The following is a 17,239-nucleotide window of genomic DNA, read 5'->3' as shown; positions in this document are numbered from 1 at the left end:
CTGTAGGTCTACCAAAACGGTTGCCATTTTAAATTCCAGTCTCCGAGAAATTCCAGGGCAGCATTATGTCATCCATACAGAAAGCATGCAGGACCTAATACCTTCTTCAGTATCTCAAAAGTTAAGAAACTGCATTACTTTTACTGAGGATTTCATGAGAATTCTCACGTAAATCCTTGCTGTGCAATGGCTGATTAACATGGCAAAACTGACCTTGTTTCCAAGTAGCTAAAGTAGTTGTCATGAACATACACACAATTTATAGGCCAGGCAGCACATAGATCTAGTAATGCTTAGGTGTCCTTGAAGTCTAGGTCTATGAAAAAAATCTCCGAGTTTGCTATCACACCAAATCATCCACCTCAACACATTGCATTTCAGCAAGGGTTTCAGGTGAGCTGTAGCCTTGTGACACACCTTTACTAGGTGCACCCTGGTATATTTATATTGGACGGGGCATGCCACGGAACCACTATTGCTCACTTCCCTGGCTGATGCCGACAATTTATAAGAGTGAAGAAAAATGAAGGGTATTTACTGACAAAAGTAGGGGCCTAGGGCGGTCCATTATGAACACGAGAGGCAGTGTTTGGTGGTTAAAGGTTAAAAGATTCTTGAAAGTGTTATCATTGTTAAATGACATGAGAATACATAGAATACAAAAATGAAAATCTACATTAAGTGCAATTTAGCATTCACAGGTAAGCTGGTTAGCCTGCATCAAACAATGGCTCAGAAGCTGGGCTGACCTACACATTTTTCATTGATGGAACTGGCATGTATTACAAATTGCTCCAGACTGAGAATGCTAAGGTGCAGGGCGCATGCCTTTGCAGCCAGAAGCAAGTAACCACCTTATATGGAATGACAGATGCACACTCTGAAGTGGTTTCAGTGAACCACAAATAAATTGTACTACAAGACATCTGGAGATGTAAAATATATTTATGACTTGTTAAGACTACTTTGGAGCGTGTCTTAGGAAAGCAATTTACGTCTTCCTGTGCTGCAGAATGGTAAACTCAATTAGCATCCACACAATGAAGAATATGAATGAAGTTCCTTTTATCTACTGTCAGCAAGTTTTGGTACATCCAATGCAGACTCAGCAAGACATTTTCATGTGATGCTGAATTTAAACACATTTTTTTGGAGCTACATTTGTACTATTTCTTTGGTTTTATTGGATAAAACCAATATTTTGCAGTGTCCATTCAGTTGTATGTTCCCCTGCTTCTGGCTTGTTTTGTCAAATTGCACATAAAGAAACACGGGAATATATGTATGCACAACAGAGCTCAGGGGTGTAACTATAGAGGAAGCAAAACCTGCAGTTGCAAGGGGGGGGGGGGGGGGGGGGCTGGATTGTATGGGGGCTACAAGAGCCCTAAATAAATTAGCAATTTCAATATATCTTGGTAGAACAGTTCAATTTTCTAATGTTTTCAGGGCCATAAATTGAATTTGCCCAGTAACATCTAGTTATGCCACTGACAGAGCTGTAATTGAACATTACCCAATTGTCAGACCAGGGTTGGACAATGGAAATCACACCATGGTACGCCAGGTACCAGGTACACTATACACAACTGCTTACCTGACTTGCAGAAGAATATTTGTCAAGGCAGTGTCACAAACAAATTTGGTTATATGAAATAAATATATGAAGTAAATGTATTTACAGTAAATGTATTTTCTTCTCTCTGGTACAATAGCAGCAGAAAGGTATCAGTTATAACCAGCTTAAGAGAAGGGAGGGAGATGCAACAGAGCAATAATATCTCCAGAAATGCTGAGTATGCAGCTTTTTAGCAATTGATAGCCTATTACAGGGAAGACAGACTTTAGTTCCTACAAAAGCAAAATGTAAATATGCAAACCACTGCAGAATTCTATGATGTGGGATGCTTTAGCAAAAAAACAGATTAAGAACACATACCACAATGAAATGTGACTTGCTTACATACACATATGCATATATTATATATGTGATTATTACATCAGGTAGGTCACACTTGCAGTCAACTGGCAATTGCAAACTACAACTATGAAGCACCTCTATAATACTAAACCAATAATTTACGGCAGAGTTTTTCTTTTTTCTGGACACAGCTGGTTTTGATAAGTAAAATCCAGATATCTTGTATATAACTGCCTGTCATTACAGCAGGAAAACAAAAGATGGCTAAAGAAACATATATAGTTTCTTGGCAAATTCAAACGATAACATAAATCAGCTAAAACATCTGTATTGTATCATACCTTCCATCTGTTAAACTCAGCTTATTTCACAACTGAATGAGCATAGTCTGACATATACTTCAAAAGTATCTGGTGAATTGAAGACAAGACTATCAATATGTCAGGAAAGAAAAATGTCTCCTTGTTGCTGAGATCATCACAATGATGGCAAGTTTGGCTTAGAAATTAAATGATTCTACAACACTTGTTGGTTCCACAGGTCCACATTATGTTGCAGTGGAATAAAAATTTTGAATACTTCTCTGAAAAAAATTCTTACTTTTCACTAAAAATATTTACTTTTTACCTTGAGTAAAAAATACCATAGTATAACCATAACCATAGTTAATATTTAATTCTACTTCTGTGCTGTAATTTGGAAACAAATTAATAGTATGTGACATAAAAATCAAAATAATATTTATTTAATGGCAGAGGTTGTATAACAACAGTATCATACACAAAAGATCATGGGTTGCTTATTGTCACAGTCAATGGGAATGGTGCATAGGCACAAATAGTATTCAAAAACATAGGCATTTTTATTTAAGTGTTTACAATAGTAAGTGGTCAGAGACAATACTATCTGAATTTTGCTTGAAATAGTTTACATAAGCAGTATTACAGCTTTTATTTTATTATAATAAAGACAAAACCACCCCAGCACCATTGCATTTAACAAAAATCAACAAATGACTTAAATCATTCTTATCTTTGTAAAACCACTATAATACTGCCATTTTATTAGTTAGGGTAAGAAAAGTTACCTTAAAAAAGGAACACATTTTTTTTATTAAAGATGATGACCCACTAGTCTAAAATATTGTGCTGAGTTTTACATTATATTTCTATTTTTGGAGTCCTTTTCAGCAGAACAGTACAAACACAATGAGGGGAAGAAAAGTACTCAAAGCCATAAAAGAGAGGAGGGGTAAAAAAACCTCTCTCTTCCTCACAGTATTTAAACAGTCCCTCTGGTATTTTAACATTCATTTCCTCTTCATATTTTTAACTACCGATTTGATCTGTCCTCTCATCATTATATTTTAAGCCCATTCTTTTGCAGTGTTGGCAACAATAGGTGAGGCGGTCTGTTTAGATTTGGTAAAAATGCCAGTTAAGAAAACTCCAATTCAGCCCTCCTCCTCACCATTTGTGTACACACTGATTTCTTTATGCAGCACAAAGACCTGCAGTATTCTTGAAAGTGCAGTTTGCATTCATTTTTGTCACTTTGTTTCCCGAACAGTGCTTTGTAAATGAAGCCTATAGTGTTGTTCTATGTTAGAATTTGGTGAATGCAAACAAATATTTAAGCTTTTATTTGTTTTCAGAGCCAAAATTATTGTTGCTGGAAACCAGCAAGGTTTTATAACTAGAGTTCGTGTATTTATCAGACTATATACTATATACTTTATAACTACAAAAAAATAGTGTAGTAGGGATTTAGAATACATTAAGATAATTAAAAGAAGGAAGCCAAACATAAGTCTGCTCGTTAATAGATTATATATTATAACACACGCATTATTGGCACATATTTACAAAATACACACAGAATGAACAAGAAAACTTACAGAAAAGATTCAGGAAATAGAAGTTAGATGTTAGCAAAAAAACATTTTTAAAGTTTAAAACTTGTTGGGTCCTTATAGCAAGTGGGGGTCACATGGTTTATGGCTACTAAACAAAATCACCAAGCATGTGACACCCATAAGGAGACATTATCCCAACTCCCTAGCTGTTCTACTATTCTGATCACTTTCTGTAAACATTTGTCACCCCCAAGTGATTTTTAACCTTTAATGGGAAATCCCCAGGTCCCAAGCATTCTGGATAACAGGTTCCATACCCATCTTTGAAATCTTATTAGCATTTTGGGTTTATGAGGGAACATGGGCAAAGTTTCATTATTTGTAACTCATAATATCTACTTTCTGGTTTTGTTTAAATGCTCTATTTTTTTTATTAATAGATCACTGAATATTGAACATTTTTCTGAACAGCCTTTAAGAAATGTAGTCAATAACTAGTTGTTTCAGAAGAGTACTGCTTGACAGCTGTCAGATTCCAGTTACTGATAATGCCTTCTTAACATAAAGGAGATTATATAAAACCTATAGAAATTGATCTTGCACAACAGCTGCCAACTCTCCAACAAAGCATAAATCTGACGATGGCATATCTAAATGAAGAAGCATGACATCTGCCACAGTTATCCTGTACAGCAGTGCTGTCCAACTTCTGCGGTGCCGAGGGCAGGAATTTCTCTAGCATACATGGTGGAGGGCCGCTAATGGAAGCCATTTTGACCACTCCCCTTTTTTAAACCACACCCACTTTAAACCACACCCATTTTATCACAATGGTGGTAGCACAGCAAAATCCCAAATGCTTGGTCCTTACTGCAGGGATATCAACCGTCATTCATATGTGAAAGAATTATATTATGTCATATAAAGATATACCCTTAAATCCATATGCCTCCTCCTCCTTTGTGGATAGTACAGAAACCCCCAGCACATAATTACACACCTTAGGGACCATTTAATGGCTATTTCCAACTGCTAACAAACCCACAACAAACCCCTGCCAGGTTCACCTCCCACAGGCAGCATAGGGCAGGCAGAGTATGGCACACACAGGCCGCACTCTGCCTGCCCTATGCTGCCTGTGTGACCATACTCTGCCTGTCCTATGCTGCCGGTTTGTGCCATACTCTGCCTGCCCTACCCTGCCTATTGTGCCATACTCTGCCTGTCCTATGCTGCCTGTGTGTGCCATACTCTGCCTGTCCTATGCTGCCTGTGTGTGCCATACTCTGCCTGCCCTACCCTGCCTGTGTGTGTCATACTCTGCCTGCACTATGCTGCCTGTTTGTGTCATACTCTGCCTGTCCTACCCAGCCTGTGTGTGCTATATTCTGCCTGACCTATGCTTCCTGTGTGTGCCATACTCTGCCTGGCCTATGCTGCCTGTGTGTGCCATACTCTGCCTGCCCTATGCTGCCTGTGTGTGCCATACTCTGCCTGCCCTATGCTGCCTGTGTGTGCCATACTCTGCCTGCCCTACCTGTTTGTTCCATACCTTCCCTGCCCTATGCTGTCTATGTGCCATAATCTGCCTACCCTATGCTCCCTGTGTGTGCCATACACACAGGCAGCATAGTCCAGGCAATACCTACAATGTCTAAGGTGTGAACAAGTGAACAATGGGGGTGATTACAGCCTGAGCCTGGGGTGTGAACACTGCAGGGGGTAAACAATGTGGGAATTAAAAGGTGTGAACAACACAGGGGATTACATGTTTAAACAATACAGGGAAATAACAGCCTGAATCTGAGGTGTGAGCAATGCAGGGGGCCAGTTAATCACAGCACTGATACCATTTAAAGCTTACACAAAGGTAAGCCATCAAAGCAGCCAGACAGGCGGGGGCCACACAGAGGGGGGTCGTGGGCCGCCAGTTGTACAGCACTGCTGTACAGTTTTTCTTTATTTGTGCATAACCATTATTATAAAAGTCTTTTATAAGTTAATGGACAAGAGAGAAAAAGCAGAAGATCTTTATCAAAAGCCAAAGAACAAGAGGCCACCCCTTTAGAACTGAAGAACAGAAATTTCTTCTCTGTTAAAGTGGTTAGTGTGCAATGACCTGCCAGATGATACAGTGATGGAACATGCCTTAATGCCTTTAAGAGGGGCCTTTATTTTTAATGATTCCAACACTTGGGAGCATAGGCGGAGGCTAAATATGGGCCGTACACAGACTGACCTACAGTTAATGTGAGACTTAGTGGATTCGCTGCTGGTGTAAAAAATTAACCTCCCAACTACCTCTTGCTGTTCCCACTGACTCCCAGGGATACTGTGCAAAAGTGCAGGTGGGGGTGCTTTTTTTTTAACCCTAAAATGCTTAGGATGTAAAAGCATTCATACGTGCACTTCTGTTAGGGGTTCTCTATACATTTGTGTTTGTGATAATTTAGCTTCAAGGGGTAGTTAACCTTTAAATTAACTTTTAATATGATGTAGACATTGATATCCTGAGACAAGTTGCAATAGGTCCTCTTTTATTTTTAATGGTTTTTCGGTTATTTAGCTTATTGTTCAGCAGCTATCTGGTTGCTAGGGTCTTATTTACCAGGTAGTGGTTTAAACAAGAGATGGGAATATGAATAATTAAGGGGCCTGCATGGAAAAATAAAACTGTAGCTTCACAGAGCAATACTTTTTGGTCAGTGACCCTCATTTGAAAGCTGGAAAGAGGCAGAAGCGAAAGGCAAATTATTCAAAAACTATAAAAAATTAGGAACTAGGAAGACCAATTGCAAAGTTGCTAGAAATAGGCCATGCTATAACATACTACAAGTTAACTTAAAAGTGAACCTCCCCTTTAGATGTGTTTAAGTTAGCTTTATAGAGAGAGAGGCAGCAGATACTGACATCACACGCAAGTTATATAAAGTGAGACGCAGTCTTTATATACAAAACCAGCACATTATATGCAGTGAGACGCAGTCTTTATATACAAAACCAGCACATTATATGCAGCGAGAGGCAGTCTTTATATACAAAACCAGCACATTATATGCAGTGAGAGGCAGTCTTTATATACAAAACCAGCACATTATATGCAGTGAGACTCAGTCTTTATATACAAAACCAGCACATTATATGCAGTGAGAGGCAGTCTTTATATACAAAACCAGCACATTATATGCAGTCTTTATATACAAAACCAGCACATTATCTGCAGTGAGAGGCAGTCTTTATATACAAAACCAGCACATTATATGCAGTGAGAGGCAGTCTTTATATACAAAACCAGCACATTATATGCAGTGAGAGGCAGTCTTTATATACAAAACCAGCACATTATATGCAGTGAGAGGCAGTCTTTATATACAAAACCAGCACATTATATGCAGTGAGAGGCAGTCTTTATATACAAAACCAGCACATTATATGCCGTGAGACGCAGTCTTTATATACAAAACCAGCACATTATATGCCATGAGGAGCAGTGGGTACTGATGGCAGATATTCAGGCCCTGGTACTATAACACTGGCACGGAAACACAGTATTGGCTCCACTGTAACTAACTAGAAATGAAAAAAACAATGACAAAAGTAAAAGAAAAATAGAAAGTGCAAAAAACCATAACAAATATATAAAAGCACAATGAGCTTTGTCAGGGAGAAAAGTTAACTTACCCTCCATCTGTTAGGGTAGGGGATAGGGATATTATAGATATCAGGTGACAAAAAACAATTTAATTTCAGCTAGTGGGTCAGTCTTTAGAACATATAAAGTATAGTACTTGTGTATAGTACCTGTGTATAGTGCCTGTGGGATTAAAACTGCAGCAAAAGTTCAAAGTTGGTTCTTGGGTAAAGTTTACAGCCTGCAGATTCTTCTTTTTTTTGTCTTCAATGCACTGCCTCCAGTTTGCAAAATCTTCCGATCCCTGTCTGCATCTGCGCCTTGATTGGTCAATTTTACTGCCTGTCAAGAAAGCTGTGCTCTGATTGGAGAATCCACAAGAAGATCCAATCAGAGTACAGCTGATTTCTGCAGAACCCGGAGAAGATTTGCAGGACAGTGCAGAAATGGAGCCAGGTTTTAAGGTGCCAAAGCAGGATTGGGGAGGCTTAGCCTCCCAAGCCTTATTGAAAATCCGCCTATGTTTGGGAGTTTGTCTTAACCAGAGATAGGGTTTTTTTTTTTTCCCTAGTGCAAATCTGTGTTGCTGGGATACACAGACCGCTTGAATTTAATTGACCTTTGTAATTTTTTTTTCAACCCAAATTAACTAGTCTTACTTAGTTTACAAAACTTGTAACTAACCATAGCGATCACGTGGAGCCATCTTGTGGTGCACCTGGTAAATACACTGTAGAAAGAATAAAGCCCTCTATTCATTTACTTCTGCCAAAGGAAATTCAGCTGAATTTGAATTCCCTGTTTTTCATACTTTATTTATACAAAACCTGCTTTCATGAAAATGGTCACATTTATCATACTGTCAATGTTACTCTTTTTAATCAGAATTTAAAGTCTATTTTTAATGAAATTCCACCCAGACACTGAAAAATTAATAAGCTCATATAGAAGAATTAATAACTGATTTTGGAAAAATAAAAGGAAAAAATTGTTTTGTGCTCAGAAAAAGGTTTTATATATTTATACATTTAAAGAACATGCAATTCACACATTTAACATCCATGTTTTATAACACTGATAATACACACTTAATACAGATGAAACTAAAATTATTAGGCATTATCAACACACAAATAGATATACACTATATATTATATGGAAATATACTAAATATTATTTTTCTGATCTCTATATAGGTCACTGCAAGCTTTATCTTACGGCACATTTGTCTGAAGCCAGATATTCAACAGGTACATACTTAAGAACACTCACCTGAAAACCATAGAACCAGTCCTCTGTCTAAGAGCTCTCCAGTTGTAGGGCACAGCAGGGACGTGAGAGTGACTCTTCTGGGTGGAGGAAGCTGCTTCCAACCTGTAAGAAGCTGCAAAGCATCACCACTGGCAGGCCCACTTGTCCGGATCACTGACACGCCACATTTCCCATGACCAGACGATAAGGCAAATATAGTATCTCTGACAACACTATGGTGTCTTCGCTTGAACAAACTGCAAAACAAAAATCAGTGTAGATGCTGTATACTGATAGCATATATAATATATTTTACAGTGTCTGTAGTTACTCTTCCTCCTATGAAATATTTAGTATTATCCGCCGATAACAGAAACAGCAATAGTCCAATTTGATTATAATAATACAGTAATAATAATAATAGTCAATTCATTACACCTTCATGAATTGTCACTGTAGCTTCATTTAACATGATTTCTGGTTGGCACCCTAGTTTTGCTTGGCAACGAATGCTCAAAATGACATAACATGCACAAATTTCAGAAAGAAGGTGCTTTGTATTTATGGGTATGAATGTTATGGTCTCAATTTATGCCGTTTAACTGTGGCACAAAGAATGTTTTGCCCTTTGCACCCTGCCCCACACTTAGGGCCCATAGGTGCAGGTGTTTGCACTCCAAAATGGAGCATGCAGGAGGACCCACTACCTTGTGTCAATATACAATAAAATTGCAGACTATATAATAATTTATGTCCCCATACATGTTCCAGTTGCGGGGGACAAGGTTTGGTTCAACATTCTAAAATTTTTGTCATTACACTAAGAAATACACTGGTGGGAAAGATTTTTAATTGCCGACGTTGATAAACCAGCACCTGATATGGGAATGATTAACATTTTTACACAGATAACTGTGTGCATGGAAAAACACAGCCTCACTCATAATCCAGAGAACATAAAGTTCTCCTGTACAATAAATTTTGCCCTCAGATGACAGAATTTCCACCATAAGCAAAGCTGTTGAGTAAAGCACAAATTCACTAGATTGTTTAACTATATTATAACATATATAAAATACAGTTTCTGTTTTGTTTAAAAAGTGGAGCATTAAACAAATTCATACACATGGTCCAACTTCTATTTAAGCACCCAAGGGTTACAATCTGTATCAATTCCCTCAATACCTCTGCATTTTCGCTGTCTAGAGACACAAGACAGGGATGCCCCCTTCTCTTTGCCTTAGCGATAGAACCCGTTGTCCAGGCGGTCAGACTCCACCCTCAGATCAGGGGTTTTGAGCAAAATGGTCTTACTGAGAAAATACAACTCTATACTGACGATACATTAATGTACCATGGGGACAGGGCCTCACTTAAAATATTGATTGAACTTACCCAGCTATTTAACAACAACCAGACAAATCACTCTTGTCATGTCCACTGCAGATAGCTACAAAATGTACCTATCTGGGAATACAGATAGCCCTCCCAATCTCACAATTTTATAAACTCAATATTGAGAACCTCATCCAATGGGTTCAAAACAAATTTAAAGTTTGGGAATCGATTAAATTGATCAAAATGTTTATACTACCAAAGTTGCTATATGCCCTGTGACACTCCCCCATACTCATACCAAAAAAAACTGGTGAACTCACAATCTAGTAATTTCATCTGGGGTCCCTCTAGACCACCAAGCTCACTTGTTATTACATGACAAGCTGACAAAAGGGTTTTGCTATTGTATTGATCAGGTACTATGGCATGCAATTTTAAAGACAGAGTTTCCAAAAATCCCTATCATTTACACCAGGCAACCCTATCATTTCAGCTGAAGGCTCCATATTTCAGCCACGTACTTCAATCAATTTTACAGAATATGGACACAAGGTGAGCATACGTTTCATCTTTAATGAAGGGTTTCCACCCAGTGTTGTGCTGCTTCTATTGATGCTGGGACCCTATACGTCATTATTCCACAATCACTGTGCGACACCCATTGGGTGATTGATTTGTCTTTGTGACATAATTACTTTATGTTTGAGTAAAAAGTTATATGTCCAGATAGCTGGCACTGCCAGGAGTTTTGGTGTTGCATCATCATTACGTATATGAGGTACTATGAGCAATTGTATAAACATTTTTAAAGCTTAACAGTCACCAATATAGTATTTATCCATAATAATCTATTTCCTTTTGTATATTGGAACCCCGGCTTCCAAACCAAAATTTGTTAAAGAGCCCCACAAAACACAGAGACCCTTTTACTTTCACTGTAATCTGTTCCTTAAAAACTATGAATAGATATTAGTTATATTCTGATTCCAGCTGCAAAATAGTTCTCCCCTTTCTGCATCATTTGAAATCTTGGCAGGAGAGGAGGAACTAGCTGCTGGGTTCTTACAATTGTATCTGTATTTTTCACTATCTCCTTTTGGAGTCATTTTTTGGGGGGGAAGGTTTTTGTAAAGCTGTCCGATTAAGCAACAATGATGTGTTCTTGGCAAGCCTCACTTACAGCCCTTTTTCTGTCCAAAGTAAGATAACATAGCCTGCGTTCCATTACAGGATATTTTTGTTGCAACATTTACTGTAGCTTTAACAAAGGTCACCATTGGGGAAAACAGAACTTAAAAAAACAAATCTTGATCAAATCACAAAAATATTTTGATTGTAAATCATAACAACTAAGTTCATGACACCCTCTCAAAAAATCTTCAGGAAATGTTAATGAAGTGAAGGTCAGAGATTAGGCATAATTCTAAGTCAATGAAAGGAAATCCTTTGATTACTTAAAAAGTAAGATTTTTCACTTAAATGTCTTCGGTCTCAAAAAAGAAACTGAGAACAATCATATGTGTGTTTAGTTAAAAAATGCTTACGTACTAGAAATGCGTCTTCCAGCTAACCCATGTAATGTACTATTACAGGTATAGGACCAGTTATCAAGAATGATTGGGACCTGGGGATTTCCAGATAAGGGGATCTTTCCATAATTTAGATCTCCACACCTTTAGTCTTACAAAAATAATTTAAACATCAAATAAACCAAGGATCGTTTTGCCTCCAATAAGGATTAATTATATCTTAGTTGGGATCAAGTACAAAGTACTGTTTTGCTACAGCAGAGAAAAAGGAAATCAATTTTAAAAATGTGAATTATTTGATTAAAATAGAGTCTATGAGAGATGGCCTTTCTGTAGTTCTGAGTTTTCTGGATAACGGATCTCATACCTCGTACCTAGTGTTTATATAATGTTTATGTTTTACATATAAATAAAATGATCAAATATTTTTGCAATGAAAAGTTAAGACTTAAGTAAAAACAATACAGATCATTTCCAATTGTCAAATTTTCCAGGGTACTACAGATGCGTAACAGACAAGATTTGTAACATTTTAACATCTATGTAACATCATAAATTTGTACTGTGTTAAAATTGTATAAAAATGGACTGAAATGCTTAAAGCAGTCTAGCTACCACTTTGTAAAAAGTTAGTTCTCAGAATGGTGCTCAGGTGCACTTATTTGACGCTACTGCCACCACAAAACTCTCCCTCATTGCTACAATTACACTGAAATTATGGGGGGAAATTTTTACATTCTAGGTAAAAAATTGTGTCCAAAATTACTTAATATTAAGGGATAAAAAAAATTAAGGTTTTATCTATATGCTGAATCTAGAACCCTAATGAATTTATAAAATGCAGATATATACCAAAGTGTTTTAAAAAGATTACACATTATTTTCATCAGTCTCTACCCCCGTGGAGCTAACAATGCCTACAATATTTACATACATCATGGTCAAATCTGTTTTACCTGCCAGCATATTTTTGGCATATTTCTGGAGGAAGCCAAAGTACCTAAAGAAAACGCAAGAAAGCCCTGTGATTACATACATTGCTGTATTAGGTGAGTGCTATTTGGATAATTCATTGGACTTCTACATGTGATTATACTTTGGGACACATTCATTAAAGTACGATTGAATCCGAATACAAAAAAATTATATTTTTTCTAAGTTTTCGTACTGTGCGTATATTTTGTAACTTTTTCGTTACTTTGTGCGACTTTTTCGTACCTTGCGACAATTTGCGCAACAAAATTGTATTTGTCGTGCCGAGTACGAAAGTTTCGGATTCATTAAAGCCAATACAATATTATCGTGACTATTACAATTTTTTCGTAAGCATTTTCGATCATCAGAAATTATTGTATCTAATCCGAATTTTACCCATTTCGGGATTCAAACTCTTACTTTGATGAATGTGCTCCTATAAGTACTAAATAGAGCACCGCACAAAAATTGACTACTATTTTGCTCCATACACTGTTTTTGTTTTTTTTCTGAGGGCGAACAACCTCAAGCCTCTTACATTTCAGTTTTGCTTTTTTTTTTTTTTTTTTTTTTTTTTTTTTTTTTTTACAGCCTAAAGGACATATAAACCCACACACAAAAATGTAATCAGTGAACAGCCTCTTTATCTTAATCTTTTAGTACCTGCCACTCTAGTTGTCCAGAGATTAATAGTAAGGCTGCAACATCTCCTTAATCACTTAGATTTCCTTCTCCTTCTGTAACCCACTCAGACCCCTCCCTCAGGAATTTCCTTTGGCTGTTGGCTCCTGGGCATGCTCAGATGTTCTAAGCTCTACTACTACTAAGCTCTAAGCTTTAGACTACTAAACACACCCTCTAGTCTAGCAGCCAATATAGAGATGGCATTGCCGATTCCCATAGAAACTCGGCTCATAACCCCCTGGTTAACCATTACAGTGCTCAAACAAAGTATGTTTGAGCCTCATCCTTGATTAAATTTATGCTGAATAAGGGTCTGTGTGTGTGTATACGGTTTGCAGATTTAAATGTAAGTGATGATGTGTCAGAGGAAAAATGGCTGCTGGGTGAAAGCTGCTATTTGCTTTAGGAAAATGTAATAGTGCTGGTAAACGAAGGGGATATATGCAGTACAAATGATGCCATTTGGGTGGCGGAGACCTGACCAACTGATAAACATTGTAGGAAAAAGTAGGGTTTACATGTCTTTTAACCTCCATGTGTAATTGATTCTGTTACACTTTATGCTCATGATTTAAAGGAGAAGCAAAGTAAAAACGAAGTAAGGTTTATCAGTAAAGTCTATGTAAATACAACCATAAGCACTCACAGAAATGCTGCACTGAGCCCTCTATCAAAAGAAACAGAATTCCGTTTCTCTGTAATATTCCTGTGCCAGAGTCTGCGCAGCTCTCTCCTGCTCCCACCTCCCTCAAGCATGCTAAGAACTCCCCCCCCCCTTAGGAATGTGGATCTGAGCCAATCAGCAGGAAGTTTCCTCATAGCCTTACAAACTGCGCATGTAAAGGGGTCTTAGTCTTGGTGCAGGAGTGAGGCATTATGGGAATTTTGTTTACAGAACTCAGCGTTTCTTCTTCCTATGAGGCTTCTGATCATCTAAACTGGCAAAATATAGGGAGACTTAAGGATACTATTGACAGAGCTGAAGGCATGCCTGTAGCTTGAGATTACCACTTTATTAGGCTTTCCTTCTCCTTTAAGTAGAACTTTTTTTTTTTGCAATTGTTAATTATAAAAAAAATAAAAATCCTGGTACATTAAATGTGGATAAATGTATATTTAAAAAATGCAGTTACAAAAATGTAATTGCAACAAACAATATAGACTGCAAAAAAATTATTTTTGCTACGATTTACAAGAAAAAAACATGAAAATTAATCTGATCGTATTGTGATGACTTTCCTAATACTTTAAAAGTATACGAAAAAATAATAAGATAGAAGACACAGAGGAGAATAAAACTAGGCATTCGTTTAAGAGCCTTATACAATGGTGAAATTCTTCACTCGCAATTTTGCGAGAAACGGGGCACTAATGCCACAGGTGGAAGCAAAGACATTGACAATGCCACCAAAACCAAAAAAGTCCGCCTCGGCTGACCTCCGCCACATATTTCAACACAGCCAGAAAGACCAAGATGGCGCCCAACCCAGGGAACAAATAGACGGTGAAGAGGCTGACCCTATTACAAAGCACGATCTCCAGCTGCTATTTTCCAATATCGAGAAAATGGTAAAAGCTGAACACACAAAAACCACTAAAGAGCTAACTACAGAAATCACCTCACTGGGAGCGAGAGTCGGAGACCTTGAGAAACGCCTGGATGACATTACCGACTACACATACCAGGTAGATAAAGATATAACGACCCTCTACTCACAAATGGAACAGATCCAATATGCCCAGGAAGACGCTGAAAACCGGTCCCGTAGAAATAACATCAGACTACGCGGCATCCTGGAAACAGCTACAGACCTTGAACCTTTGCTAACAGACATGTTCCAAGGACTGCTACCAGATGCACCTCCAGAGAGGCTAGAAATGGACAGAGCCCACAGAGCCCTAAGACCCAAGCCTAGCCCGGAGGAAAAGCCGAGGGATGTGATTGTACGTATGCACTTCTGCAAAGTAAAAGCGGCAAATATGGAAGAAGTTAGGCCTACAGGAGAGGTGGAAGTAGAAGGCCACAAGATTGCACTGTATCCAGACATCGCACCGTCCACCCTGGCACGCCATAGAGAGTTCAAGCCACTAATGGAACTCCTCCGCCAACACAAGATTACCTACAGATGGGGTTACCCATTCTCACTCCAAGTCTCCCATCAAAACCGCACGCTCACCATACGAAACCTAAAAGACAGAGAAAAACTTCTCCGCACCCTCCACCTCCCAACCGACCTACCAGCGGAACCAAGCTCAAGTCGCCTGAAACCGCCAAGAAACCGCAGAGAGGAAACCTGAACCAGCAACAGCAAAAAACAATGCCTAATCCCCGGATATACCAACGGTGCTTGGCCTCCACTTGTCCGGAAAGTCTCCGAGATACCATCTCCCCCCTGAACAAGGTATAACATTGGTCACACAATAGTGACACTATATACCACTATTGACTCACCTTTCGACGAACTGACATTAGAGGGAGTAATATATTTGTTATTGTTTGATTGTTACTATCAAAGTTATATTGTTTACTCTTCCCCCCCATATACTCTGATACTTTTCCTATGTCTATTCACCATCAATGACCACACCAATATTACCACCCCTTCCCCTTCCTTCCTTAATAGAACTCCTGTCCGACACTAAAATTATTCCATGCTCCTGGTCGGACCACGAAATAATGCTGTCTGCCTTCACGCTACATACCATCAGACCCAGAGGTGAATGGCAACTGAACGAATGGCTGCTAAATTTCAACCCAGTGATCCAGGAAGTGACTCAAAGCATCCCCCAATACTTCTCAGATAACCTAAACGGAGAGGTATCAGAGGAAATAGTATGGGCGGCCCACAAACCAGTCATAAAAGGCATATTAATTAAACACGCTACACACATCCGCAAGCAACAACTCACCAAAATCAAGAACTTAACAGCTGAGATCTTATCACTAGAGACATCACATAAACTCAATCACGATTCAAACACCCTAACTTCCTTAATAAACAAAAAAGGGGAACTCAAACAAATCCTAATAGAAAAAGCAGAAAAATAGTAATAGACTTTTCTACGAAAAAGGAAATAAAGCAGACACCCTATTAGCAAAACTACTGACAAATAAAAATCATTCCCAAATGATTCAAGAATTTAAAACACCTACAGGTACAACAACCTACAAACCCAAAGAAATATTGAACCAATTCGCGCAGTACTATGCGACTCTATACAACAGAAATAAAACACCTCCAATCCCAATAGCATTAACGATACTGAAAGAATATTTAGAAAACTGCAGACTACCCAAAATCTCCCCAGCAGACTCCCAAAAACTACAAACAGAAATCACAGGTGAAGAAATTGCAACAGTCATTAAAAACTTAAAGCCCAAAGAAGCCCCAGGCCCCGACGGATTCTCTATGCTATACTATAAAAAATTTACCAAGGAACTACTCCCACATATGCAATCTCTATTTAATAATCTCCTTCACAATAAATGCAAGATAACTCCAGATATGCTACGAGCAAATATAACAGTCATCCCTAAACCACCAAAAGACCCTATGTAATGCCAAAATTATCGCCCCATATCACTAATCAATAACGATTTCAAAATCTACGCAAAAATTTTAGCAGATAGACTAGCCAAAATTATGCCACAACTTATACACCCGGATCAGGTAGGGTTTATCATAGGTAGAGATGCCACTGACAATATTAGAAGGATTGCACATCTACTCCACCATGTCGAGGACCTTTCCATACCTAGTATCTTCTTATCGCTGGACGCAGAAAAGGCCTTCGACGTGGTGGACTGGCAATTCATAAAAGCTGTGCTAGAAAATACAGGATGCAACTCCAATTTTAGCAATGCAATTATGGCCCTATACAACCACCCAACGGCCAGAGTCTACTCATCAGGCTACTACTCAGACCCATTTAATATCCACAACGGTGCCCTCTGTCCCCCTTTTATTTGCACTATGTATCGAACCCTTAGCACAGAAAATAAGACTGAACCCAAATATCACAGGCATAAGCATTGGAAAAGACACATTTAAAAT

General features: G+C 38.3%; 1 protein-coding gene across 3 annotated transcripts in view; it reads right to left on the bottom strand.

Moving 5' to 3' along the window:
• gtpbp3 (GTP binding protein 3, mitochondrial) overlaps nt 1-17,239 on the bottom strand; it is a 49,488-nt gene that overhangs the window by 17,425 nt on the left and 14,824 nt on the right. For all 3 annotated transcript variants that reach the window (XM_004911019.4, XM_031890272.1, XM_002936329.5), the window contains exon 3: nt 8,680-8,915. In XM_004911019.4, coding sequence (XP_004911076.1) covers nt 8,680-8,915 — 236 coding nt within the window. The remainder of the gene's footprint in view (nt 1-8,679; nt 8,916-17,239) is intronic.

Source organism: Xenopus tropicalis, chromosome 1 (genome assembly GCF_000004195.4).
Source record: "Xenopus tropicalis strain Nigerian chromosome 1, UCB_Xtro_10.0, whole genome shotgun sequence".
Lineage (NCBI taxonomy): Eukaryota > Metazoa > Chordata > Amphibia > Anura > Pipidae > Xenopus > Xenopus tropicalis.
Note: the sequence above shows the minus strand (reverse complement) of the source record. Positions and strands in the feature narration are given on the sequence as shown.